At 35.4% G+C, this 26,698-nt stretch overlaps 2 protein-coding genes across 3 annotated transcripts in view; one reads left to right on the top strand and one right to left on the bottom strand.

Moving 5' to 3' along the window:
* Positions 1-13,682, bottom strand: part of LOC127412858 (FRAS1-related extracellular matrix protein 1-like) — a 58,316-nt gene extending 44,634 nt beyond the window's left edge. For both annotated transcript variants that reach the window (XM_051649540.1, XM_051649543.1), the window contains exons 1-2: positions 13,548-13,682; positions 425-876 (exon numbers count right to left, since the gene is read on the bottom strand). In XM_051649540.1, coding sequence (XP_051505500.1) covers positions 425-655 — 231 coding nt within the window. In that variant the 5' untranslated portion in view covers positions 656-876; positions 13,548-13,682. The remainder of the gene's footprint in view (positions 1-424; positions 877-13,547) is intronic.
* A 6,228-nt stretch (positions 13,683-19,910) lies between these two features.
* Positions 19,911-26,454, top strand: LOC127410152 (bone morphogenetic protein 2-like). The gene is made up of 4 exons (XM_051645243.1): positions 19,911-20,223; positions 22,613-23,243; positions 24,745-24,831; positions 24,963-26,454. Exons 1-4 carry the CDS (start codon positions 19,947-19,949, stop codon positions 25,090-25,092), a joined length of 1,125 nt encoding a protein of 374 aa, XP_051501203.1. The 5' UTR covers positions 19,911-19,946; the 3' UTR covers positions 25,093-26,454.
* The last annotated feature ends 244 nt before the right edge of the window (positions 26,455-26,698 follow it).

Genomic DNA, 26,698 nt, shown 5'->3' with positions numbered 1-26,698 from the left:
CTGAACGCATCTCAGCTTAATGACCAGCAGGGATGTGCCAGATCTGTCCAAGGTAATCATTTTGACACAACCATGTGTTGATGACAGGCTACTCTGAATTTAATTACATGGGTATCAAAGGTCGCACACATTATGACCTTTAATGAGCAAAAAAAAAAAAAAAAGTTTTGTGCACAGCCAAGCTAAAGGGGCCATGAAACTAAAGCCACATACTAAATGTCTATGAAATTTGTTTGATTTGCTTAGGCAAGCATCACTGTTGCTCATACTTAGGGTTATGGCAAGTTTTGATCGGACAAGTAACAACCACCTTTCTGTCAATTAGAGGGAAACTCTTAACGTTGATAGTAGAAAAGAATAATACACAAAAAAAAAAAAAAAAAAAAAAAAAAACTTTTTTAAAAAAATGGACAAAAGTTTTTACCTGTGGGGACAGTGTGCCGACCCGTTGTGTAATGGGCTCAATCAGCACAACTTCCACCTTGCAGGAATCCTTTGCTTTGGGTATATGAAACTGGAGGTCCTCCTCCTGCAGAAATGCTGACTGTCCCCTCTTTACCTTGAGCCCAAAATTGATCTTCACCAGAGAGCCCTGAATGTGGTGAAAAAGCCCCAGAAAAAGGAAAGGAAGAATTGTCCAGTGTTTTGGATCCATCCTGTTCAGTTTATGAGGATCAAGACCTTAGCTGATATGAGAGAATTACTGAATTGAGGAACAGTTGTTTGGGCTTGCTGTGCCTGGTGAAAGTTTTCATGCAAAATCATCTTCAAATTTCCTTTATTCTAGACTGAGAGGGTCATAAACACTGCTTATGGGTTTTCAGAACATGACGTCAGTATCCACACTCTCTCTCTCTATTGATGATCAAATAACATCTGAAAAGACAAGCAAAGAGAATTTTTTTTATTACACTTTATTTTGTTGCATAAACACAAAACACTATATTCTTGCAGGTTGTGGCTCAGGTAAGGGTCGGAGTGGGGTGAAAATTCAGGCCAGGAGTCTCACACTCATCCAGACCATCTCATAAACCCATAACAAATTGTGAAACCACAGGGAAATCGAACTCATTTTAAATCGCGGGCCTGTTTGGACTAAACATCACCTTCATGCGGGCAGAATTATTTTTATTGTATTAGTGTACCTAATAGAGCATGCACAGTACATGTTCTTCTGTAGATACTGTATTAAACTCCTGAATCAACTTTATACTACTTTAATTACAAATACTGGGGTAAAACAAAAGGGAGCACACACTCACTGCTCTTTGCTTTTGTAATAAACTATCCAAGTCTGAACATTATCACAAGTAAGGCCTAAACTAAAAAATAAACTGCAGAGATCATTTTGATTAGCCGACAAGTCAGGGCTGGCCCGTTGGTTTGAATGGCCCTAGGCGAGATCATGAAAGCGGGCGCCATCGGTGTAAAAAGTGTCAACATTAAACATCCATAGAACTAATGTAAACATAACATGATCTTTTTGATTGAAAGCACTAAAAATAAGCAAATTAGTGGTGTTGCAAAATAGGGTGTCACACTGTAGAACACTGTCAACTATACTTTCATGCTTATTTAGTGCAACAAACGAGTCATTGTGAAGGAAAACTGTGAGGTGCTGAATGTATGACTAGTGTGTAACAATAAACAAGAAAGAACTATATACATTATGTTGAATTTGTTGAGCGGAAAAGTATTTAAGAAAATAACGTAAGTAATTAGTAATGTGATTACTTTTTCAATGAAGTAATCAGTAATCTGAATAGTAATTTGTAGTTGATTACTATTTTTAAGTAACTTACCCAACACTGATAATAATAAACTAAATAAATATAAATTCTTTGTTATTATAACTATATAATATACACACAATCCTCTTTAAAGAGCAGATCTATGCCGATTAACTGCTCATATTTTGACTTGCATGACTTTTTCATGTTTTCATGTCAACAGTGTTTATGAGTGAATGCACTTAGCTGCATAGAGAGCTATAAGATGCTCCCTAGCTCCCTATTTAGTGAATGGCTTAACCTACAGTGTGCTGTCTGTCCGCACTGGTCTCTATTCACCAGATTATTCTTGAGAAAACTTGACAAATCCTATGCTTTGACAAGTGCTATAGGGGGCTTCGCCCAGGGCGCCATACAAGCTAGAACCGCTACTGCTCACAGAGGTGAGTTGTCAAGTTAAAAAATGACCTTTGACCCTAGGCAATCTCCAGGCCCTGGAAGACCAATTTGGAGAACACTGTCAACACTGAACATTCTGCTAAATAGGGTTAATTTTTCCACCTGAAGTTAAGTGACCTACTAAAACACAGGCTCAAGGGCATGATAAATGGTTTCCACCTTGCGGTCTCAATCAGCTGCACTCTCCCAGGCTTTGTGCCTCAAGTACTATTTTACAGCTGCAGTGTGTGATTTCTGCACAACTAACATCACCAAGTGGAATTGCAAAAATAATCACCATTTTCAAACAGATTCCAGAAAACTCCCCCAATCTTCCATTGTTTAGGGTATAGTATAGTATAGTCCCGCCTCAAAATCAAACCATTGTTCGATCCCATGTTGCTGTTTTGGGCTGGTAGGCTGCTCAAACAAACAGAAATGTTTTGAAAGCATCACAGAGCCATAGCGTAATTCATTTAGGTGAAATCAACCAACAAAAGGCTTACTTATCCTCGTGCGACTCTGCTCACACATGCGTGGACGTTGTATTTTGGCTTTGCTATATGCAACGCATCATTTAAATTCATTTAAACCAACTGTGCGGACAGTAAAGGGTTAAACTTTACAGAGTACAGAGTCATGTGACAAAACAACATGGCGCCGACCACAGCGGTGTTCGTCTTTGGGAGAAATGCCAACAAAACTACATCTAGAAAGAAACCTAATTAAGTTTTTACATTTAAACCTGTTTGAGTCAAAAGATTACAGTCTCTAATTTAATCCGATATGCCATTTTTTAAATTTGAGCAATTTATCATGAAACGCCACGCTGCTAAACACATTTTTTCCTTAGAAATCTTATCTTTACAGTGCATTATTATATTGAAAATTAAATTAGAGACTATAATCTGAAAGCTGAAACATTTGCTTTTAGAGGCTTTATATGGAGATAAGATGAAAATAAGGTTAAGCCATTCACTAAATAGGGAGCTAGGGAGCATCTTATAGCTCTTTACGCAGCTAAGTGCATTCACTAATAAAATCTGACCAAAAGTTCAGTTTTAGGCTGCAGATGATGTTTGGACCACTCAACATGTTTGGCAGACATGGGAGAATGGTAATCAGTACATAGATTCAGATATAATTTTATTTTAACAGGGTTGGCAGTGATTGGATGATACTGGCAATTACTTTGAATCAGAATTAATTATGCTAATTTCTGATGTAATATCTGTAACGTCTCAAAAACATGAATTCTCAACACTTCTGGAAACATAGCAAACAAGATAATAAAAAAAATGGACTTCTATAGCTTGGTATTGTTTAAAATTTCACAACTTAGTCCCGCTGTCCACATATGTTGCCATCAATATTTATGAAAACTATTTGCTCTAGAATTATTATTTATTTATGTATTTATTTTTGCATGTTTATTAGGTGCTACTAATTACAAATAAAAATGGAAAATGTACACAGCAGTCACGCTCAGGTCTCAGGAGGGATTCAGTTGCATATTAAGCTTGGATACATGAAAGAAATGTAACAGAAAAAAGTACACATATGCTCCTTATATTCGCAAATACTAAAATGTATATAATTTCCAACACTGCACATATGGATTTTATGTTTGCCCTTCCTCTTTCAGAAAATGTAAATAAAATTATTTTTGCAGCTTATTAATCAAATTTGTTTTATCACAAACAAATGAATTTATGTCAGACTTTTGGCTCCAATTATTCTACAAATCCACTAAAAGCAAAGCACTGAAATGCCCTTGGGATTTACACAATACATTGATATGAATTTGGGCTCACTGGGTCCCATTTGTCATGTCTTTTTCTGGCATCAAAACATCTGGAATTAGTCTGTCTTTGTTTACTCACTAATGTGTTTTCTTTAAAAAGACCTTTTCTTCCTGCTGTTTTTCTCCAGTGAAAAAGCCAATTTTCTAAGATTGTTCCATAGCCTCAGGCTAAACAATGTCTAAGCCAGGCCATAGAGTGTTTCATAGGCTAAAAAAGCTCAGATGTTCAGATAGTGATCCATTTGTTTTGTTTGCGAAAAATTTGGTAAAGGTAGTACAAACAGGATCTATTCAACATAAATACAGTCAGACTCTGTGAATACAACACAAAAGCTTTAAACCACAAATGCATCTCTTAAAAAAGCAACTAGGCTACTAATCACAAATTACTAATTAATATACTAATTCTTGTAGAATCAAATGAGGAAGGAAAGGGAAATAAAACAGTTCTAGGCATGTTGGCCACCATGAATACAAAGTGGTTTGAAGAGTACAACGGAACAGCCAAACAACTACATTAAAACTGGACCACTCATATTTTAGATGACCTTTCAGTCATCTGATATCAGACACTATTGCTGTGAAGTGTAACATCATCTTAACATCTTGACCTTGTACAGCACTGTGATGGAAACATATCTGATATGTGAAAACAGATGTGATAAATTTATTCCCTATCAAATTCCCAAACCCTTGTTTAGGTCACCTCTAGTCAAGGAACCTTAAGTTTGGCATTACATCATACTTTTCATTGAGAGCACATGGTTTAATTGAGAGCACACCTGGTTGTCCTCATGCATGGTGCATGAACTGTATTCAGTGCCTTGGGTCTTTCACAAAGAGCTAACAAACATGCAGGTCTACATAATAGTAATGATCCCAAATAGGGCTGTACAATTATGACTAAAATCATAACTGACGTTTATTTCCCTTGATATTGTAATTGCAATTAATTTCAATTAATATAATTTACGTACATTAAAATACTTATTTTATGTGGGGTAACTGCACGTCATATACTTTTTGTAGCCTACACATCCATCTTAAAAGTGAGCTTTACATTGGCCCTCTTAGCAGCAACTTTGAATAAATTATACACAAAAAGCAAGCAACAGACATGTCTGTAATTGTTAACAATGCTCAACTGCAGCTAAAAAAAAAAAAATACACTGTTAAAATTTTTGGAGGCAACAGGAATAGAATTGACACTTTTCACGATTAGTTAGTTGCAGCTGCAATTGTTATCTTGAATATTTATTTGATTAATGTGCGGCTCTAATTCTACCTGATAGTGGCTTTAACAATTAAATAACTAAAGGCATTACTAATAAAGGAGTACTATTACACACAAAAATGCATCATACACAGTTAAAAATAAAAATAAAATAAAAATAAAAACCATTACTCTTTTATTCTTATTCTATTACTCTAAAACAAATAACCGGCAAGCTTTTGCAGTCCACGTTACTTGTGTAGAAAGTGAAGATCTTCATTGTCCCTGACAAACAGTTTCTATAAATAGTTCTAAACTTGTAAAGATGAGATATACAGTACACGTACAAATTCTCAGACACTTGCTTCGTTGGCCCCTTCGTTGTCAGGACTGATTTGATTATACTTGCTGAAAACAGATACAGGTCTGTATCACAAGTGTGCTATGATAACTAATCTGTCTAGAATCAGTCCAGTAAAACAGTTTCAATATGCAGTGGAGATCAACATCAGAGTAGCCTTACTCATTACCCTGACTTAAAGGGATCGTTCACCGCAAAATGAAAATTATCTCATTATTTACTCATCCTCATGCCATCCAATATGTGTATGACTTTCTTTCTTCTGCAGAACACACACTAAGATTTTTAGAAGAATATCTCAGATCTGTAGGTCCATAAAATGCAAGTGAATGGTGGCCAGAACTTTGAAGCTCTAAAAAGCATATGAAGGCAGCATAAAAGTATTCCATACAACTCCAGTGGTTTAATCCATGTCTTTAGAAGCTATAAGATAGGTGTGGGTAAGTCTTTTTTTTACTACAAATCTCTTTCTCTGTCACTTTCCCACTCTTCTTTTGTTTTTAAAGATTTGCATTATTAATGCATATCACCACCTACTTAGCAGGGAGGAGAATTTATAGTAAAAAAGGACTTAAATATTGATATTTTTCCTCACCCACACCTATCATAGCACTTCTGAAGATATGGATTTAACCACTGGAGTGGTATGGATTACTTTTATGCTGCCTTTATGTGCTTTTTGGGGCTGTAAATTTCTGGCCACCATTTGCTTGCATTGTATGGACCTACAGAGCTGAAATATTCTTCTAAAAATCTTTGTTTTTGTTCAGCAGAAGAAAGAAAGTCATACATATCTGGGATAGCATGAGTGTGAGTAAATTATAAGAAAATTTTCATTTTGGGGTAAACTATCCCTTTGAAAGACATGGAGGTGATAGTCTAACATGGCAAAAATGTGGTCTGGACATACCTTGCCTAAAGAGAAAATGGTCACAAAGGATTCAAAAAGAGAGCAGACTGCTTGATTTGGCAACAGGATTCTTAGTTTGTTTATTGCCATGCTCTATAATGGCTATTATAGAAGCCAAATGTTCTCGAGGAAGAAAGATTTAATTTGTGTATTTAATTTGGTCACTTCCCCCTGGAATAGTGTCTTAAAGATGTTAGTTAACTCAACTGTTGTGATGTAAAGATAAGAAGAGGATGTCTTAAGACCACATGTAAGCTGAGATTTAATAACACTGCAGGCTCAGGATGTCTTTAACAGTCAAAGGATTACAAATGCACTTCACAGGTTATTCTTCAAAAAAGGCAAGATTCCTTGTTCTGCTCTGGGCAGATTACTACTGGGGGACCCTTTCACTTCAGTGTAGCCCACCCCTGACCACATGCTCTGTCAATCCAGTGGTTACAAGTCAAGTAAACATTACTGCCTAAGCCTGCAATATATAACTCTTTCCAAAGCCCTGAAGACTTAAACCATCCTAACTTTTTCAATGTTAAAATACTTTCTACTATCCTAGCTTAATGCAGAAGTAAGCCATTCGCAGGTTGATTTTTTTGAAAACTGTAAACATAGTGTCTCTATGGTGCTAAACGTATATTGCTCTGTTTGTTGCATGGTCTGACGTCTGACACAGCAACAGTGAGTGAGTTTAAATGCACAGCAATATGCTAATAACAACCAAAAATCAGCTTATTTAAATAAATCTGACAAGGCAAGGAACCCACATTTACATAAAACAGTCATTCGCACAACACTTGCGCACATTGGTTCAGCCAGTAATAACGGCAGTAAAGGTGTTTACATGTAGAGCGAAATCAGGGAAATGGGCAAAAATCTACATGTGCTTAACCGTTTATAACCTTTAAGTGGAGCAGAAATTACACCGTTAAAATTTAAGTAGCTGTATAGCCGATAACAAAAACTGTGTAATAAAACAAATACTGTTGAGTTAGTTATCGTTTAAGAATTGACCACAATTCTTGCTCATGAATGGACTGATTAAATTTTATAGTGTTTGATCATGATAGTGTTTGATCTGAATGCGTGAGAAGATAAAAAATAAAAAAAATTATCTTTTGATGAGGAAAGTCTTTAAATTACTGAATGGCTTAAAAGAACCTAGTCAGGCCAACTTTTAACAACTACCATTATGTATTTACAAGGATAAAAATGTACTATCCTAATATTGGATACTTTTCAAATAGTTGTAAAACAGATGTTTTGCTATTCTCTGATAAATGACTTCTTAGATGCCTTTGAGGGATTTGATTTTGTGTGCCCACCACAGCAAAACCACCAGTACATTCTCAACTCTTCACTCATAGTGTGATCTCACAGTGTAGAAACTGTCAACAATGTTCTCAGGGCATGATTCTACATGTTGTACAGTCTATGATTATGGTTCACCCCTGTTTGGGATGTTCTCTGTAGGTCTGGAGCAAGTTCAACAGACTAGTGTTGAAGGGATCCTTCATGGGTTAAGGTAAACACAAAATGAGACTTGACTAGTATAGGCTACAGCGAATAAGCATGTAAGAGATGAAGAAAGATTTGAGAACTTATAAAGGAACAGTACAACACAATATAAGAAAAGCAGCCAAAAAGTGCCCAACATAGATGGGAACTCCTTCGATACTGTTTAAAAAGCATCCCAGGGTGATACCTCAAGAATTTGGTTGAGAAAATGTCGAGTACATGTCTGCAAATTCTAGGCAAAGGGTGACTACTTTGAAGATGCTAAAATATAACACAGTTTTGATTTATTTTGGATTTTGTTTAGTCACAACATAATTCCCATAGTTCCATTTATGTTATTCCATAGTTTTGATGACTTTTATTCTAAGTGTGAAGAAAAAAAAAATTATAATAAAGAATGAGTGTTTCAAAACTTTTGACCAGTAGTGTATATATATATATATATATATATATTGTATATACACACACTTCTATATAGACTGAAGTGTTATCTTACATCCATGTAGGAAAACATCTGAACAATGCCACCAGCATCTCCCCAGAACAGCTGTTAGGCTCAGATGTGGGACACCAGAACACAACAGATATTTTACAAACGCAGCTCCTATTTGACAAGTCGGTAAGCCACAATTTCCTAATTTAAGAATAAAGGATTTGTTTGTACGGCCATTGTTTTCATATAATGAAAAACTACCAGGGAACACCATTTATTCTATAGTCTCAATTTTTGTTTACAATGACTAAAGCACTATACTTTTTTTGGAAAGAAAAGTTACAGAATAGAGCACTGGCTCAGTATAAAGTCTGATTCTGAAAGTAAAAATGACATTCATGTCCCCCATAGGGGAATAGATTTGTAACGATTACTCATAAACCTTTAAAGAGTGGTGGTGGCGAGTGGCGGTGTAGTGGGCTAAAGCACAGACCTGGTAATCAGGTTCGATCCCCACAGCCACCACCATTGTGTCCTTGAGCAAGGCACTTAACTCCAGGTTGCTCAAGGGGGATTGTCCCTGTAATAAGTACACTGTAAGTCGCTTTGGATAAAAGCATCTGCCAAATGCATAAATGTAAACGTAAAGACCTACTTTGAGCTCTGAGGTTGTTAATTGATGGTATATGCTTCTGCTGAAGCCATCAGTTCACATTATTTCATCTTTATTTATTTTTTTAATTCATATGTAATAGCAACATTTCTGGCAAAGAACTACACTAACCACGATCCTGAAGGGAAATGATCCACTTGCTGCAAACAAAAGAGTTCAATCCCTTGACGTAATGACGTAATCAAGTCTCCCCTACACTCTCAAAATTCTTACAGTATATATTTGCATACTGTATATTGGAATATTTAGCAACAACATTTAAATATATTGTTTATTACTAATAATCAACAACAAATTTAAATCAGCTGTTTCTATTGTTCCATTGATTTTAATTTGATTACATCATTCACAGTGCTTCATGGGACTGTAGTTCTTTCCCTCATTAAAGACGTTAAGTACACAGTCTTGCACTTTTGTCTTTTTGTCTGATTTTCATATATTTTTGCTTCAAATAAAAGGTTGTAACGTTATAATTCACCTCAGAGCTGGTTGATTTTTGTTCATGAAATTCCTATGGGGGAAAAAATTTATTTGAAAAATACTTTTGGAACCAAGATGTCTGAAAAGTGAGCAAGAACTGTTGCGCTCTATTGAAATTCTATTAGATTCCATTAGATGTAAAGCACCTTAAATACATATATTTATGTAAGATTCTATTCTATTTCTAAATTCCATTAATTCTATTACATTTCAGTGGAAATTGTGAAACATGTTTAAACTCATCATCTTTTCATGATACAGTACTTGTATCTTGTTACCTTTTCATAATCTTTTAGCAATATATTCTCTAAAATCTGAGTGTGACCTGTTCCACATATGATCTTGCAAAAAAAAAAAAAAAAACAGAGTTAAAAACAGTGACATTTAAAACTACAAAAGTCACAGGCCATTATATACAACAATCATATAAGTCACAAGCGATCAGAACTCAATTAAAACAAGCTGACTGAGAATGGCTATAATATGTGGATGTTATGAGAGCATTTCATAGAGGTTTATTTGTACTTATTGGACATTGTTTTAGTAGCATTGCTTGCTCATTATGGTGATGGCTGGGGGCATGGGAAGAAATGTTTCAAGTTCAGCCAAGATTAATATACTAATGTTTTGGTGTAGATATAGAGGTGATTAAGAGGCTCCAGCCAGGAAACCCCAAGGCAGACTGGGTGGGTGGCCCTCACTCCACTGCACACTTTCTAAACTCTCCTCTGGTTCCATTCAAACATGTAGGGGCAGTTTCACTGTCATCAAAATGTGCCAAGCCCAAGTGTGAAAAAACAAAAAACAAAATGAGCACTGGCACAATCTATACTTCATAAAGAAGAGTAAAAAATATATATATATTCTGTCAAACTTAACAGTCTGAGACCACTGAAAATGGTTCTATTTTGCATTTTTCTATTTTAATCATTACAAATGATAATTTCCATTACAAATGCATAACAAGTTAAATGAGAAGTTGAATGGAAAAATGTACATGAATATAAGAATTTCTTAGTATTTTGGTATGTTCCCCTTTTGCTTTAATGACAGCATACACTTGAGCTAGTATGGACTCCACAAGTTTGTGCAAAACGTGAGGATTCATGATGATTTGAGAATGTTCTCATAGAATCCCATAACTATACCTAGATTTTTGCAAAATGATTTTTACAAGGCTCGTTGAACGTATCGCGGCAGATTCCTGGTGAAATGAACACCAGAGGCGATACAACACTGACTTTTATTCTCTTTCACACAAATCACGAGTAAAACGGCACATTATCAGTTCATAAACTTTTACTTTTCACCCTGTTCCTCAAATAATGTTGTCTTATTTCATCTAAATTGATATGATAGTGCATGACTTGTAAGGCGATACATTTGAACATTTTGCTTTTCATAACAACTACATTTACAGGCTTGTTTGAGCCAGATCAAATTGCGTGGTAGCTCAAACTTTGGCGTACATTCCAGGGGGATGGGGAGGTAACCCCTCCCCCAATAATCATAACAAGCAAGTACAATACCCCCCCCCCCCCCCCCCGCACCACCACCATTATTGATACCATGATCAATGGAAACATGGGTAAATGCTTCACACTGCAACCCCTCAATGTTCAAATAGAGTTTGCAATGCAAAGGACCGTGGGTACGAATCCTGAAATGCAAGTGAGTTGACAAGTGATCTGAAAGTGTTACAGAAGCACCACAAAATGATATGGTTGCTTTAGCAATTATGTTTTTAATGTCACATTTGCTTTTTATGACACTATAGGTTAGGGTTAGGTTTAAGGATTAGGGTAGGTTCTGTTTATTTAAAATTCGATAGAGCATCAATCTTAAAAACCTTATCTGATTAGAAGAACACTGAACTCACTTTTAGTGCCACAAAGTGGATATTTAACCTCGAGGTAAGTCTAATGAACCTCGTAATATTATTTTACAGAACTGTTGCCATAGTTTCGTAATTGTCATGAGATAAGGCTGTCCAAAGACCATCTTGTGTAATTGACTTTTGTGCAAAGTAGTTAACATGGTCAATGTCAGAAATCTGCTTATTAAATTTGTGACATCGAATAAGTGAAGTATTCTTTTGTCACAACATTTCTTCGTATTACATTTCTAATAATTAAATATGCAGGTTTAAATTAGATATTGAATCCCAGATTTCCACTGTTATATCAAACTTTTGGACCCCACTGTACCTTTATGACCTTAAACCTCTACTCAGGGAGGTAACTATCCACCTTTCAGTTGCACTTGTTAAAATGTGGCCACTATGCAGTTACAGTATTTATTTATTTTTTATTTACAAGTTATGATCATATTAAGTTCCATTACAGTGAAAAGGCTTCAATACCACCATGGTATTAATTAACTGTCCTTCTTAAAAGGTAAGGCAAAGCAAACTATCATTTTCTTCCAGTGCACTCATTGGAGCATGCAATTTCTGGGTCACACGGGAAAAAAATCTTGCATTCCTCTCTTTTATAAGTGGGCATTCTATACAGCTGGGACTGACTGGAGACTCTGGCTGGAGCCAGCAGAAATCTGCTGCCTTTCCTCACAGCGCTGTGCACTGCTTCTCATCTTGCTAATGACAGGGTAACGAGCAGCCAACTATTTCCAAAGCAAAGATGAGCAGAGCGAAAGGGGGAGGCCCCTTTCATAATATCTCTCAATAGCTCTGGCCCCCATTTGGCAGCATACCAGAATGACCTTCCTCAGTGTTTGTAAGTGCTGAGGACTCCCAGATGCAAAAAGAGAGTTTGGTTATCAGTTGGGGTGACTTTTATTCTAAGCTAATTAAAATCTTAGCTGAGGTTGTGCGGTGGTATAATTCATACGTTTGACATGTTTAATGCGACATGCTTAAAACATGACTTTAAGCATAATAAATCAATAGCCACTCCAAGAGCAACTGAGAATTTGTTCATGAGCAGAATAGTTCTCATAGTAGCCTAAAAACATAAGCCTTGAAACTGTTCTTGGTCAGATATTCATAACATTAATTAAGTCTAATTCATAAACACTGTTTAGTAAGTAAATGATTCAAATTATTTTAGGGTTTCAAATGTACAACAAATTGAATGGACCAATGGGTTGACAACAGATTAGAAATTCTCTATTTCAGAGAGACTATCATCAGGGAGAAATCAGTTTGAAAATAACTGGTTAATACAGAGTCTTTAAAGCATGTTGAAAATGTTTGTTTTCTCAAGAAAATTCTTGAATAAAATTCATTCAGTGATATCAAATATGTGGTCTAACTTTGTATTTGATGCCTTTAATCACTATGTACTTACACTAAAATATGTACAATACAATGTATTTATTGTGTAACTACACGTTGTTCTAAAAAATTCTCACATTTGCTGCTATTGAGGTTGAAGTACGGGTAGGTTTAGGAGTCAGTTAGGGTATGGGGTCAGGGGGGTAGGGTTAGGCTTAGGGATAAGGGTATCAGTGTAACTACAGATGTAATTAAATGCAGGTAATTTGAATGTAAGTACAATGGAACACCACATATGTACATAATAAGTAAATTGTATCAAATGGTTATGTACATAGTAGTTAAAGACACCTAATATAAAGTGGGTCGAAATATGCTTATGGACTACAGCCAAAAACAAACAGGGCAAATTCAGATAAACTGCAGCACCCATGACAAAAAATTGCCCAATTGTCCTGAATTCACCCTTACATTTGGTACAAATATACACAAGAGAAATTTGGCTTATACAAGGCCATACACTGGACAGTTTTAATTGATAACCTTTAATATGTTTTTCAGTTGAAGTATTATCTAAACTAATAGTTAACATTGTTATTCTTGGCTCAACATTTTAAATATGGTAATTCACTTTTCATCTTTCAGACTGGTCCCATGGGTTTAAACATCGAAGATTTAGCCAGTGGCATTGTTATACACTACTAAACACATACTCACACAAATAGAGTACACATGCAGTTAATCTTATATGTCCTTACCTGAAATCACTCCACAACTGTTTGTGTTCCTTCTTCCTCCCTACTGACTCAAAACACACCACTGCTTTCCACAGCAACTGTCTAATTGACAAGAGTCTGTCCTGAGCACCGATGGCAATCCACACCCCTGCACAGTGATGGGAGAAGGGAAGGAGGAGGGTGTTGTGTGAAAACTCAGAGCGGAGAGGTGGGATTGTCCTGCTCTGGAGGCTTTAAGGGAGGAGTGAGGATGGAAAGTCGTCTGACAAAGGAAGCAAAAAATGCAGAGGCAATCAGAAAAGAGAGAAGTAAACAAAAACAGAGTGAGATGAAAGAAAAACACTCTACACTCTGACAACACCTTCACCATTAGATAATGACAGATTGAGGGTGACTTCCATCAAAGAGGTGTCCAGATGACACATGAAGATAGCATGTTTGTTCACAAAGATCTGTGAAATAATTTTCTTAGAGTCTCAAATTGGGTTGTTGACAAATAGCATAGTATAGGAATTATGTAGTGACCAAAATGTATTATTATATCTCATTCTTACTATCTTATATTTTAGATGTTTTAAAGTAGCCACCCTAGATGACAGCTCTGCACACTTTGGCATTCTCTCAAACTACTTTAGGAGGTGCCACCTGGGATGCTTTTCAAAGTTTTGAAGGAGTTTCCATATACCTATAGATATACATAGGCAAGAAAAAGTATTTGAACCCTTTGGAATTACCTGCATTTATGTAAAAATTTGTTTTAAATCTGGTTTGATCTTCATCTAAGTTGAGATAAGGAACAAACACAATTTGTTTTAACTAATAGCACACAAATTATTGTATTGTTCTTGTACATATTGAATACATCATTCAAACATTCACAGTGTATGTTGGAAAAAGCATGTGAACCCCTAGGCTAATGACATCAACAAAAGCTAATTAGGGCAAGGAGTTGGCAAACCTGCATCCAATTAATGAAACAAGATTGGAGTTGTGGATTAGAGCTACTTTGACTTATAAAAAACACCCAAACATTTTGAGTTTGCAATTCACAATAAGCATCTGCTGACGTGGACAATGACTCGCAAAAAGACCTCAGAAGACTTACAATCAAGAATTGTTGCTTTGCACAGAGCTGAAAAGGGTTACAAAGTTATCTCGAAGAACTTAGATATTCATCTGTCCACAGTTAGACAAATTGACAATAAATGGAGACGATTAAGTACTGTGGCTACTCTCCCTAGAAGTGTCTGTCCAGCCAAGTTCACTCAAAGACCACACAGCAAAGGTAAAAAAGAACTCAAGTGTGACAGCTAAAGACTTGAAGGAATCATTGGAAGTAGTTACAATCTCTGTTCATGAGTCTATTATACGAAAAACAGGCATTCAAAAACATTGCTGCGCACCTTGACACTCCACAATGTTACTGGAAAAAGATTCTGTGGACTGATGAAACTAAGGTTGAATTGCTTGGGAAGAACATGCTGCACTATGTATGGCGTAAAATAGCACCACATACCAACATGAAAACATCATCCCATAAGTGAAGTACGGTGGAGAGAGCATCATGATTTGGAACTGCTTCGGGGCCTGGACTGCTTGCCATCAGAGGGAATATAAATTCCCAAGTTTATTAAGATATCCTACAGGATAATGTCAGGGTGGCTGTGCGCCAGCTGAAGCTCAGTAGAAGTTGCATGATGCAGCAGGACAATGACCCTAAACATCTAAGTAAATACACTGCAGAATGGCTTCAAAAAATTCACATTTTGGAGTGGCCCAGTGAGAGCCCAGATAGACCCAGTAGAGATGCTGTGAAATTACCTCAAGAGAGCCGTTCACACAAGATATCCTAAGAATATAGCTGAGCTGAAGCAGTTCTTTAAGGAAGAATAGTCCAAAATTCCTTCTGAACATTGTGCAGGTCTAATCCGCAGATACCGGAAACACTTGGTTGGGGTCATTGCTGCCAAATGAAGATTGACTAGTTATTAAATCCAAGGGTTCACTTACTTTTTCCAAAGCACTGTGAATGTTTGATGGGATGTGTTCAATAAAGACATGAAAGGTTTCTGTGTGTTGTTAGCTTAAGCACATTGTGTTTGTCTATAGTTGTGACTGATAAAGATGAGATCACATTTTATGATCAATTAATGCAGAAAGCCAGCCAATTCCAAAGAGTTCACATACTTTTTCTTGTCACTGTATATACTGTATAAATATATATATATATATATATATGACTTGGACCTGATAATGATGGAAAAGCTTACTGTATTTATTTATTTATTATAAAATAATACATAATATATCAGAATAAATAAATAAATGTAGTTTTGTAAAACCCTAATCCCCAACCTGATCTGTTTATATATATATATATATATATATATATATATATATATATATATATATATATATACACATTTTTATTTTTATAAAGTCACTAAATTAAACAATAAATAGTGTAAAATAATTCACTGACATGTTAACTAACCAAATTGTCTCAATGAATCATGCTAATTTTGTGTCCTCCTGCAACTTATTATTTATTAACACCAAGTCAACCTAACAATGTCCAACCTTTAACTATTACATTCTGTCACACAACAACCATAAGTGTCTTCTGCACTAACCTTTGACCTTACAATCATTGTTAATCTATCAACCAAGTGTAGTCTCCAAAATTCTTAACTAAAACATTCTGCCAACTGTGGAAAAAGACATAATGAAATCACAAAGGCATGAAAACATACAAAACAGGCACGTTCAACTTCACTAACTTCATGCCAGGTAATTCAGAGCAAAATGAATGGAGCTACATTCAAACTCACAGCAGTTTGTTTAATTGGACCCCCTCACAGACTACACATGTACACAGAGACAATTATCTAAAGGTTTCTCCTCCGTTCCTTTCGCTGCATGACATTATTTTCAAGAACTAAGTGGGACCAGGCCCTCTTCACTGATAAGAGGGATGGTGACTTTTTGCGTTTCAGTTGTATTACACTTCATCTACTACATCTTTTACATTTGGATGTTATGTCTGTCTGTTAGGTCTATGTGTTAGGCTACAGTCTATGAGAAACATGGAGGCAAAGGTTCAGAATGGAATGTAATAATTTTAAAATGAAACCCAAGTTTTCCAACACCATTAATTTGTGTTTATTGTTATAGTGAGTGTTAAAAGACAAATGGGCCTCTTTGAAAAAAAAAAAAAAAAAAAAGTCTAGAAACAACACTGTATCTGCTATCTCAGTTCTCTCTCAGTCAAGTTACCATGACTGCACAGTTTTGAATAAATAAGAACTAAACTAATCCCTCCTAAAACCCTTCTTAAAAAACAGATTGATTGAAGCTTGTAGGAAAAGCCAATGACTTCATGTGGAGAATCTTAACAGCATCTATTCAAAGTCAACAGATTATATTCATTTAAACAGCCAAAAACTGTGTGTTACAAATTTACAATTGAAGAAAGCCACTTCAATTGCTTGTTATCTTCACTTCAGATAACTTCCTCCAAATATTGGCTGTTCAGTTCCTGGCAAAGTCCAGACTGAAATCTTGCATTGACTTTTTGAGTATCAACAACTACTAAGAGAATCATCATCAAGTTTGTTTCGGGAAGGCTTTGTGATTATGTTTTTATCATTACATTTGAAATGGCTACAGCTGAACCGTCCAGAAATCATATTTTCCCACCTCAGACCTCAACTGTTTTCTCTTTGTATTTTCTATTCAACAACAATAAAGTCCAAAGAGGTGATCCCAACAGGGTGATTTAACAAAGAATATGAAAGACATAACTCTGACTCCTGGATTTGCCTCAAGGCAGAAGGGACCCCTCTCTGCTCATAACAGAGCAAACTAAGAAGCTTTTCAACAGTACTGGTTAATTATAATGTTTAAATCCATTAGCAAAAAAAGATTTAGGAAGAGACATTATGTTCTGATCATTCTTTGCATGGTACTGACAGACACAGTGATCTAATAACAGATAAGAGTGACGGAGTGTGAAAAGAATGAGGAGGTGAGGAGTCCAACAGCTTTCGGAAAGTGTGGGATTCATATAGGATCATGATATGGGAATAGTGTTTGAGCCACATCCACTATGATCTTGAGAGGACATTTGACGAAGCACATAGAATTCCGATAATTGCCAATTTATGGTAGTTACAGATTTGAATAAAAAAATAAAATAAAATAGATTTATAAAAATACCCTCTCTCAAACACTATCTTCATCTGAATTGAAACATATACACATCAAATCAAACATATCTTGCAGTGTCATATGTTGTACCATCTCATCAACTAATTGATGATCTAAAATGTTTTGAATGGTATATTGGTAACACTCTACAATGAGGTTCCATCTGTAAACATTAGCTAATGCATTAGGTATCATGAACTAACAATGAACAATATATTTTTTACAGCATTTATTAATATTTGTTAATGTTATTTAATAATAAAAAATTGTTCATGTTAGTTTATCCTACTGAGACACTGTGTCCACATGCGTGGACATTACATTTTGGCTTCACTATAGGCTATACATCATTTCATTTCATTAAAAACTGACTGATCTCAGTTCAGGAGACTCTAGGCTGTCATCAAAGTGTTAAACTTTCGACGAACGTGTCATGTGACAAAACAACATGGCGCCGATCTCAGCTGTCTTTGGGAGAAACGGCAACAAATCTACATCTGGTTAGAAATCTCATTATGTTTTTACATTAAAACCTGTTTGAGCCAAAAGAGCAGAGTCTCTAGTTTTATCCGAAATGCCATTTTAACATTTTCATCGATTTATCGCTAAACAGCACGGAATGCGAAATGACCACATATGTGGACTATATGCTCATTTTCTTTAAAATATCCTATATTCACTGTACATTATCACATTGAGAATCAATGGATGCATCCAAAAGCTGGAAAATTTTGCTTTTGAGACTTTATATGGAGTCAGGATGAAAATAAGGTGCATTTCAAACTTTTCTGAGACCAGAGGAGACAGACAGCACACTGGAGGTTAAGTCATTTTCTAATTAGTGAGCAAGGAAGCATCCTATAGCTGTCCTATGCAGCTAAGTGCATTCACTCCTAACATCCATTCAAAAGATCAGTTTTAGGCTGCAGATGATGTTTGGACCACTCAACGTGTTTGGCAGATATGGGACAATGGTAATCAGTACATAGATTCAGAATGTATAATGTATAATTTAATTTTAACATGACTGGCAGTGATTGGACGTTGCTGAACATTACTTTGAATTAGAATTAATTATGCTAATTTCTGATTGGTAAAATGATTCAGCACTGGCTATCACTTGTTTGTTTGACTGTACAAGGTAGGAACATTGAGATTTTGTTGCCAAAGTAAAAAAAAAAAAAAAAAAAAAAACAGTATAACAGAAAAGTCAATAATTGTTATTTGTAGTTTTTTTATTTTATTTGTGCTTTTCCCAATACACATTGTTCCAAAGCAGCTTTACAGAAAGGTAGCTGTAATATCTGTAATGTCTCAAAAATGAATAACCAACACTCCTGGAAACATAATAAACAATTTGATTAAAACATTTTTGACTTTCTATAGCTTGGTATTGTTTAAAATTTCACAACTTTGTCCCAGTGTCCACATATGTGGACATACATTTTTAGGGAAACTATTTGGTCTTTTTTTGCATGTGCCATTTTGCCTAAAAAAATGCAAGATTTATTTATTTCATGTGCAAAGAACTCTAAACCGAATTTTTCTATCTACATCTTTCATGGCTAGGGTTTGCTAACATTACATTAAATGTATTTTTATTATTATTATTGTTGTTGGTCTATACAAATATATTGTATTTTCTGCCATAAAATCAGAACAGTTTGTTCTATATCCAACAGCCATTATAATGTTTTTGAATCTACCAGCCTATGTGAATTAAACAATACTGACATCTATTGCTCAAATTTGAACCTACAACTACATTTCATAACTATCCTCAAGGTTATAACCAAGGGATTGCACTTGATACTTTTGTTTGTGCCAAGAATGCAAAAGTTAATGAACATAGATGCAAAGAGCACTATATGCTTACATGGAGAGAGAGAGAGCAACAAGTTGAAAAGAGCCCTTGATTAAAATACATGAAAGGTACTCAAGCCTTAAACCAAAACAAGCCTGTTCACTTAGCAACTCTGCCAGGAAAACCAACACAATGCCTGTCAAATGGAGTGTGACATTCCAGAGGTTTTCTGTGGGAGAGCCGTAATTGCCTTTTTTTTTCAATGTTTGGCTGTTGGTTGCATGGGCTGTGAATTCTCCCCACCCACTAATTAGTGAGCAGGATTATACTGTCCCTACTGTTTTCTGAACTTGTTCTGTGGTAGAATCAAGGCTCAGCTTCTCAAGTGAATCTTTCATTTTTGCAGAATGAGGGTTTTAACATCATTTTTATGCTACTTCATTGGTCTTTTAGGATTAGGTGGGATTCATGGCCTGATGTCAGTGGACAATCTGGGTGAGGAACTGGAGGACAAAGACCTGAGCAAAGCTATTCTGGAGATGCTACACATTAATAAACTGTCACAACCTCAGCAAGTAAAGCCACACCCCTATATGAAGCAGGTTTATCAGTCCTTGGACACACAGGCAAAAGACTTGAGTGCTGCTGATGGAACTCTTGTGCAGAGTTTCCGGAGCACTGAAGGTAAAAACATATCTTTTTTCTTATATAAAACTGAATTAAATGTTAAAATAAAATGTATTGTCATTTACCAACAATTTATAATCATTGCCAACTAATATTGCCCTTTATTTGTCTAGAGTTTTACCTTTACTGTAAAAGTGGGTTCCAAAGTTCTAACACTGCTAATGAAAATGCTTCTATTTTGAATTTGTTTTTGTTTTTTAATTTAATGCAAAATGTATCTTTACAAATTATATTAGTGTAACAATTTAAGTGAAAAATTATCCATATTATCCCATCATGATTTCAAAATGTTCCTAAGAGAATATTTCTTGTGTATACAAGCAAGGAAATCTGACCTTTAGTACAAAGGAGTTAAAAGAATGCTCCATGGTTTTGTACAAGTTCAGTTCAATCAACAGCATTTGTAGCGTCATGTTGATTACCACTGAAAATAGTTACACATGCTAACATGATTTTTGTGTGATAAAATCTCTGTTCTACATAATTTAAGTGCAATAAAATCACTAACAGGGTTTACAGGCATTTTGTCGTCATGGCAACTAAGTTGTAATATTTTTTATAATTACACATAAGGATAGTATGCAATTTTATAACTTTTACATCAAATTTACACCTAGCCCCATTTACTTCATTGTAAGTGTCTTACTGTAACCATGATTTTTGCTTCTTTTTGTTGTCTTTCTTTTTCTTTTTTTTTTTTTTTTTGCATAAAAGTAGGATGATTCAAAATAATTTTTTATTGTAATCAATATTATGACACATATGCTTGTATTGAACCAGGAACATTCCTATAACATAGTCAATGTCCTAAATCTTAAATATTGCATGTAGAATGTGGAGAGAATTTTAAATATTTCATGATTTTTCATTATTTAAAATGTTAAAATGTAACTTTGTTAAATTTCAGTTTTAAAATAAAAAATAAAAGTTAAATTCTCAATGCAGTCTTGGACTTTTGAACCCTACATACACTGAAATTAGTTTTACTTTTACACTCAGTGGCATCTCTACATATACGCCCCACCACGTAATGCGATTGTGCAGAGCATTCAATGATAGCCTGAGGGCCATGTTTGCCTTTGCCTCTTTAGTCATTCAAAAGCTTTGATCAAACATTCACCGGCCACCTTGTTAGGAACACTTGTACATCTACTTATTTATGTGATTATCTAATCAGCCAATCGTGTGGCAGCAGTGTAATGTATAAAATCATGCAGATACAGGTCAGGGGCTTCAGTTAATGTTCACATCAACCATCAGAATGGGGGAAAAAATGTGATCTCAGTGATTTAGACTGTGGCTTGATTGTTGCTGCCAGATGGGTTGGTTTGAGTATTTCTGTAGCTGCTGATCTCCTGGGATTTTCACGCACAACAGTCTCTTGAGTGTAAAGAAAATGGTGCAAAAAACAAAACCATCCAGCGTGCTGCCACACGACTGGCTGATTAGATAATCGCATGAATAAGTAGATGTAGAGGTGTACCTAATAAAGTGGCTAGTGAGTGTCAAGCTGACATGGTCCACAGAAGTTACCGCTCTTCAGTGCAGACCTGCGTAGTGAACTTCATTGGTAAGATTTAAATGCAAATTTTATTTTAATGTGTTGCTGGTTGAGGTTTTGTTGATGCATTGGTTTGTATTAGTTTCAATAACTGCAAAATATTGAGAGTCTTTTGTTTTGAGTAGTTTTGTATTGCTGTTCATGCTAGTTATACACAACCTTTGACAATTTGCCTATATCTGGTTTGCTTTCACGGTCACAGCTTTTTGACCTGGATGTGCACATTTCAGAGGTATCTTGTGCTGAGAATAAATGACTAGGGTTGTTTGTGTGTGGCATCATGTTCCAGATATTGCGCTAAACAAAAATCTTTATAAGTCACTCTGACAGACTGAGTTGTAAAATTTCTATTGGTCTCTTTTTATCCATCGTAATTGTTTTCATTTTATAAGTACTAGGGCTTCATTCAGGGGCATAGCAACCATTATAATGGCGTATACATGACAGTGGATAGGCCTACAGTATATATATTTTTGACTCCCTTTTGAGTATGCTTTTAGTGTGTGTGAGAGAGAGTGAAGTCAAAACTGATGCACTTAGTTAAAATTATTATTTTTTTTTTTTTATCTGTCAAAATGACAGACAGCATTTGGAATTATCCTTCAGTGTTTCAAAAATAGAAATGAATTTTCGGTTAACGCAACCCCCTTGCATGTTGTTTTTAATGATTGTTTGTGCCCCACCATTAATAATGAGCCTAAGACACCACTGTTTACACTTTCCTGGAAGTTTAAAACTTTCTAAGTTCTAAAATCTGAAGGAATACATAAAAATAAACTTACAAGAAGACTTAAAACCCTAAAAAAGTTTTCTTTTTCTAACAAGACTTACAGTACAGCACTCCAGGATGGATCTGGTTCAACATGTCTCAGCTGAGCCCCTCCATGAGGGTTGCAGAGCTGGTCCTGTTGAGGAAGACTCTTCATCCCAAGCCACTGAGTGTGACAGTCACAGTGCACAGCCTTTCACCAGGAACAGACAACCTGAGCATAAGCGGCCCTCTTGTGGAACAGTTTCTGAGCCTGGACCAGCTGCCTCCATCAGGCTATGATGTTTTTGATGTGACATCTGCAATAAACCAGCACTCCCGTCATTCAGATGTATTGGGCTTCCAGCTTCAGTTTGGGGATGAGAGCGGTAGCTTGGTTCTCCATGAGGCCCTCACGCAGAGCCTCTACTGCCTGGATGGAAGCTCTGTCAGCCAGCCACTCCTGGTCGTCTACAGGGCCAAATCAATGGAACTGCACCACAGGGCTACAGGAGAGAGTTCTGAGCACAGGCAGAGGCACCGCTGTATGTTCAGCTCAGATTATCAGAAACAGAGAATACAGTTGAGGCATGTGAGACGTGTGGCTAATGCTGCATGCAAACTGCATGTACATCACATCAACCTTCATAAGAGCAAGTTAAGGCAATGGATTCTACAGCCATCCAATTTCAACATCAGCATTTGTAGGTATGACTTGTCTGTGTTAATACAAGGGTTAGTGCAATTTGACATTGTAATTGGAATGACAGGTAGAGGAATTTCTTGAATTACAAATCAACAAAATTCAAATAGTCACACAACAGAAGAATTGTAGTCCAACGCAAGTTTTGCGACCAAATGTAAATAAAAAAATGATTAATTTTTACTAGTTAATTTTTACTAGTTTTACAAGTTAATGTACAATACATTTCCCCCTACCTATTAGACTGATATTTCCAAACTTCCAAAGTCAAAACAATCAGCGTAGCCATCAAAGCAATGGCATTTTAATTTAGCCATATGGCAGCACAAAATGTCCACCACATTATTCATATGTTATTTGATTATTTTGTGCGAATAATCATAAAAAGTATTTCAAAGTGAAATGTGAATAAAAAAGGGAATAAAAAACAAACACAAAATTCTCATGTCTACTCCGATCACTGCTTCTGTAAGCCTTAAACTCTATATCAGCTCTTACCTTAGGTTGTTTTTATACAAAATGAGTCTAGTTTTATTTGTCTCTCAGCTTGTCTGGGTAAATAGTCCACTTTTAAGTGTCAAATGTCCAGAAAAAAAAAAAAAAAAAAAATCACAAAAAAAATGTATTATAAACAAATCATTTGAATGTGTTCCTGACTATTGATGATGAAATGTTACATTATGCATATCATATCTTTGCAAAGCTAAGGTTCTTAGTTTTCAAATGACACCAAGATCAACTTTGTAGTCCATTCAGAGGCCAAGATAATCCACAAAACATGAGGGAAGGGTGGGGCTTCCTTAAAAAGACCTAAAAAAGTCACAAAACACGTTGAGCACCTCATGCCTTTCAGATCTGTATATTGTGATAGAAGGTGATAGAGAAAAAACGAAAAACTTTTTCCTAGTGTTTGCTGCCATATAGGGGAATGATCTAAGACTAAAAGTAGGGAGATATAGCACACAGAGCCTTTATTACAAACTTTTGAAATTGAAGGGGAAAAAAAGGTAAATTTAATTTGATCGTTAAGACCATCCAAGGGTTAAACCAGTTAATAAAATATATGCCAGTGTGATTTAATTATGACAACTTCCATGTGCGACAACTATAGCCTCAGTCTTCCCTGTATAAATAAAAAAATGTATAGGTTGAATTTGAAATATCATCTAATATATAACATACTTTGTATGTTTGATAGCATGTTTTTTTTTTTATATAATTCATACTGAAAAATGAAATGTATTATTTTAATTGTATAAATTTATTTCAGTTTCATTCCATTTTAGTTCTACTTAGGTCTAAATTCAAATTGTGCTTCCTGTTTGCGACCTTTATTAAAACTTAGTAATTGAATTGAAATTTTAAAACATTCTCAATTCAATTCTGAATGACACACATCCCTGGTTAGTAATGCATCACAATGATGAACACAAATATTATGTGCATTTATTGTTTGTGTGACACAGACAAATAATGTTTGTGTCTTTTCCTATATTATATTTTTAGAGGTATCTGTATGAAAGAAATGTTTTTGTCATCCATGACTGTTCAGACACAGGACAAAAAACACAGAGAAAACAATTTACTTCAAAGGTACTGTACAGTACATTAATTCTCCTTCTCTACAGCTTTTTAAAGTTACAGTACAAATGACAAATGTGAGTCACAGTTTTGGATACACTGGTATGACAGAAAGTAAACTTAAATTATTTTCTATTTTCTAGATCAAGCTGCATTCCACAAGGGCTGTCGTCTCTCATTGTAATGTACAGCAGTGACACTGCTGACATTATTATAAAGGAGCTAAAGGATATCACAGCAGAGCGATGTGTATGCCAGCCAGACACCCACTGAAAAGCACTGCATATAGCCTATACAAAATAACACTTAGGCCAATGATGTGACACTCAGTTTACTTGAATACAGAGTTTGGAGTCATTTTTTATATTTTTCTGGGGCTTAAAGTAAAAGATATCATGTGGAGTAACCATACAGAGACAGTAAAATTTATATTTTTTAAAAAGTTTCTTGAAAAAGCTGAAATACTTGAAAAAAGAAATGTTGCCAATATATTTAAATAATATTAAATAATATTATTAATCAATATTTAGTATATGAAAAACTTTTTTCCACCAAACCAAAGTAATTTGGTGTTATCAACATGTTAGTCCCAGTTTTGTTGTCATGTGAAAAAAATAAAAATAACACAAATAATAAATATTAAATAGAAAATACCCCTTTGGACCCCCAAGACTGTGTGTGAAGTATAAAAAGTAATAAATTAATTTTTATGACAAAGCATATTTTTTCAGGTCATATGGACCAACCCTCCATTCTGAGAAGCTATTCTTCTCACAACAGTTGTACAGAGTGGTTATCTGAGTTGCCGTAGACTTTGTCAGTTCGAACCAGTCTGGCCATTCTCCGTTGACCTCTCTCATCTATGTTTCTGGCACCATTCTGAGTAAATTCTAGAGACTGTTGTGTGTGAAAATCCTTAATGTTGTGGCTGATCGGTATATATATACACACACACACACACACACACACACACACACACACACTACTGGTCAAAAGTTTTGAAACACTTGACTGAAATGTTTCTCATGATGAAGGCGTATGCTTAAATATTTGAAATTAGTTTTGTAGACAAAAATATAATTGTGCCACCATATTAATTTATTTCATTATAAAACTAAACTTGGTGTGGGAAATTAACCTTTAATTGCCATTTAAACCTGTGTGTGTCACCTTGTGTGTCTGTAACAAGGACAAACATTCAAGGGTATGTAAACTTTTGATCAAGGCCATTTGGGTGATTTCTGTTATCATTATGATTTAAAAAGGAGCCAAACAACTATGTGATAATAAATGGCTTCATATGATCACTATCATTAAATAAAAGACAGTTTTTATGCATGATCAGTCCTATTTTCAAAATCAATGCCAAAATTTCACAATTTCTGCCAGGGTATGCAAACTTTTGAGCACAAATGTATATCGTGAATTTATTTACACATATGATGTATTTTCCCAGACAACAAAATACCAGACCGGTAGAGAATGCACAGATGAAGTAGGTTCTTTGCCAAAGAGATGTTACCCTTTACAACTGTTGTAAAGCCGACTTTCAAAAAGTTGAACAACACACATTTTAATTGCACTTATTTTTTATTTTTTTTCCAGTTTCATTTGAATTTAAAATGGTTAAAATCAATAAAAAACACAGTTCAAAGTTTGAAATCAAGGTGTCTTGCTTTATTGTGTAGGCTTAACCCTAACCCTGCTTAACGAAAATTACCCCACGACTTTCATTCTTCAGTGAAACACAAAAGGAGATGGTAGACTATACCTCATTCAGCTAGTCACCATTCTCTTTAGCTGTGTGGGAGAAGGATGCGCTGACTTATTAACGCGCGTTCACGTAAGGGGCGGAGAGTCCTTGTGGGGAAGACAGACG

Source organism: Myxocyprinus asiaticus, chromosome 2 (assembly GCF_019703515.2).
Source record: "Myxocyprinus asiaticus isolate MX2 ecotype Aquarium Trade chromosome 2, UBuf_Myxa_2, whole genome shotgun sequence".
Taxonomy (NCBI): domain Eukaryota; kingdom Metazoa; phylum Chordata; class Actinopteri; order Cypriniformes; family Catostomidae; genus Myxocyprinus; species Myxocyprinus asiaticus.
The sequence above is the reverse complement of the archived record's forward strand: the minus strand, read 5'-3'. Positions and strand labels throughout refer to the sequence as shown.

Bases quoted from the DNA above. Each gene is read 5' to 3' on its own strand.
- LOC127410152 (XM_051645243.1), top strand. From the start codon at position 19,947: ATGAGGGTTTTAACATCATTTTTATGCTACTTCATTGGTCTTTTAGGA. The intron at 20,224-22,612 runs GTAAAAACATAT...TTTTCTAACAAG, and splicing joins GAGTTTCCGGAGCACTGAAG to ACTTACAGTACAGCACTCCA. The intron at 24,832-24,962 runs GTACTGTACAGT...TCTATTTTCTAG, and splicing joins GAAAACAATTTACTTCAAAG to ATCAAGCTGCATTCCACAAG.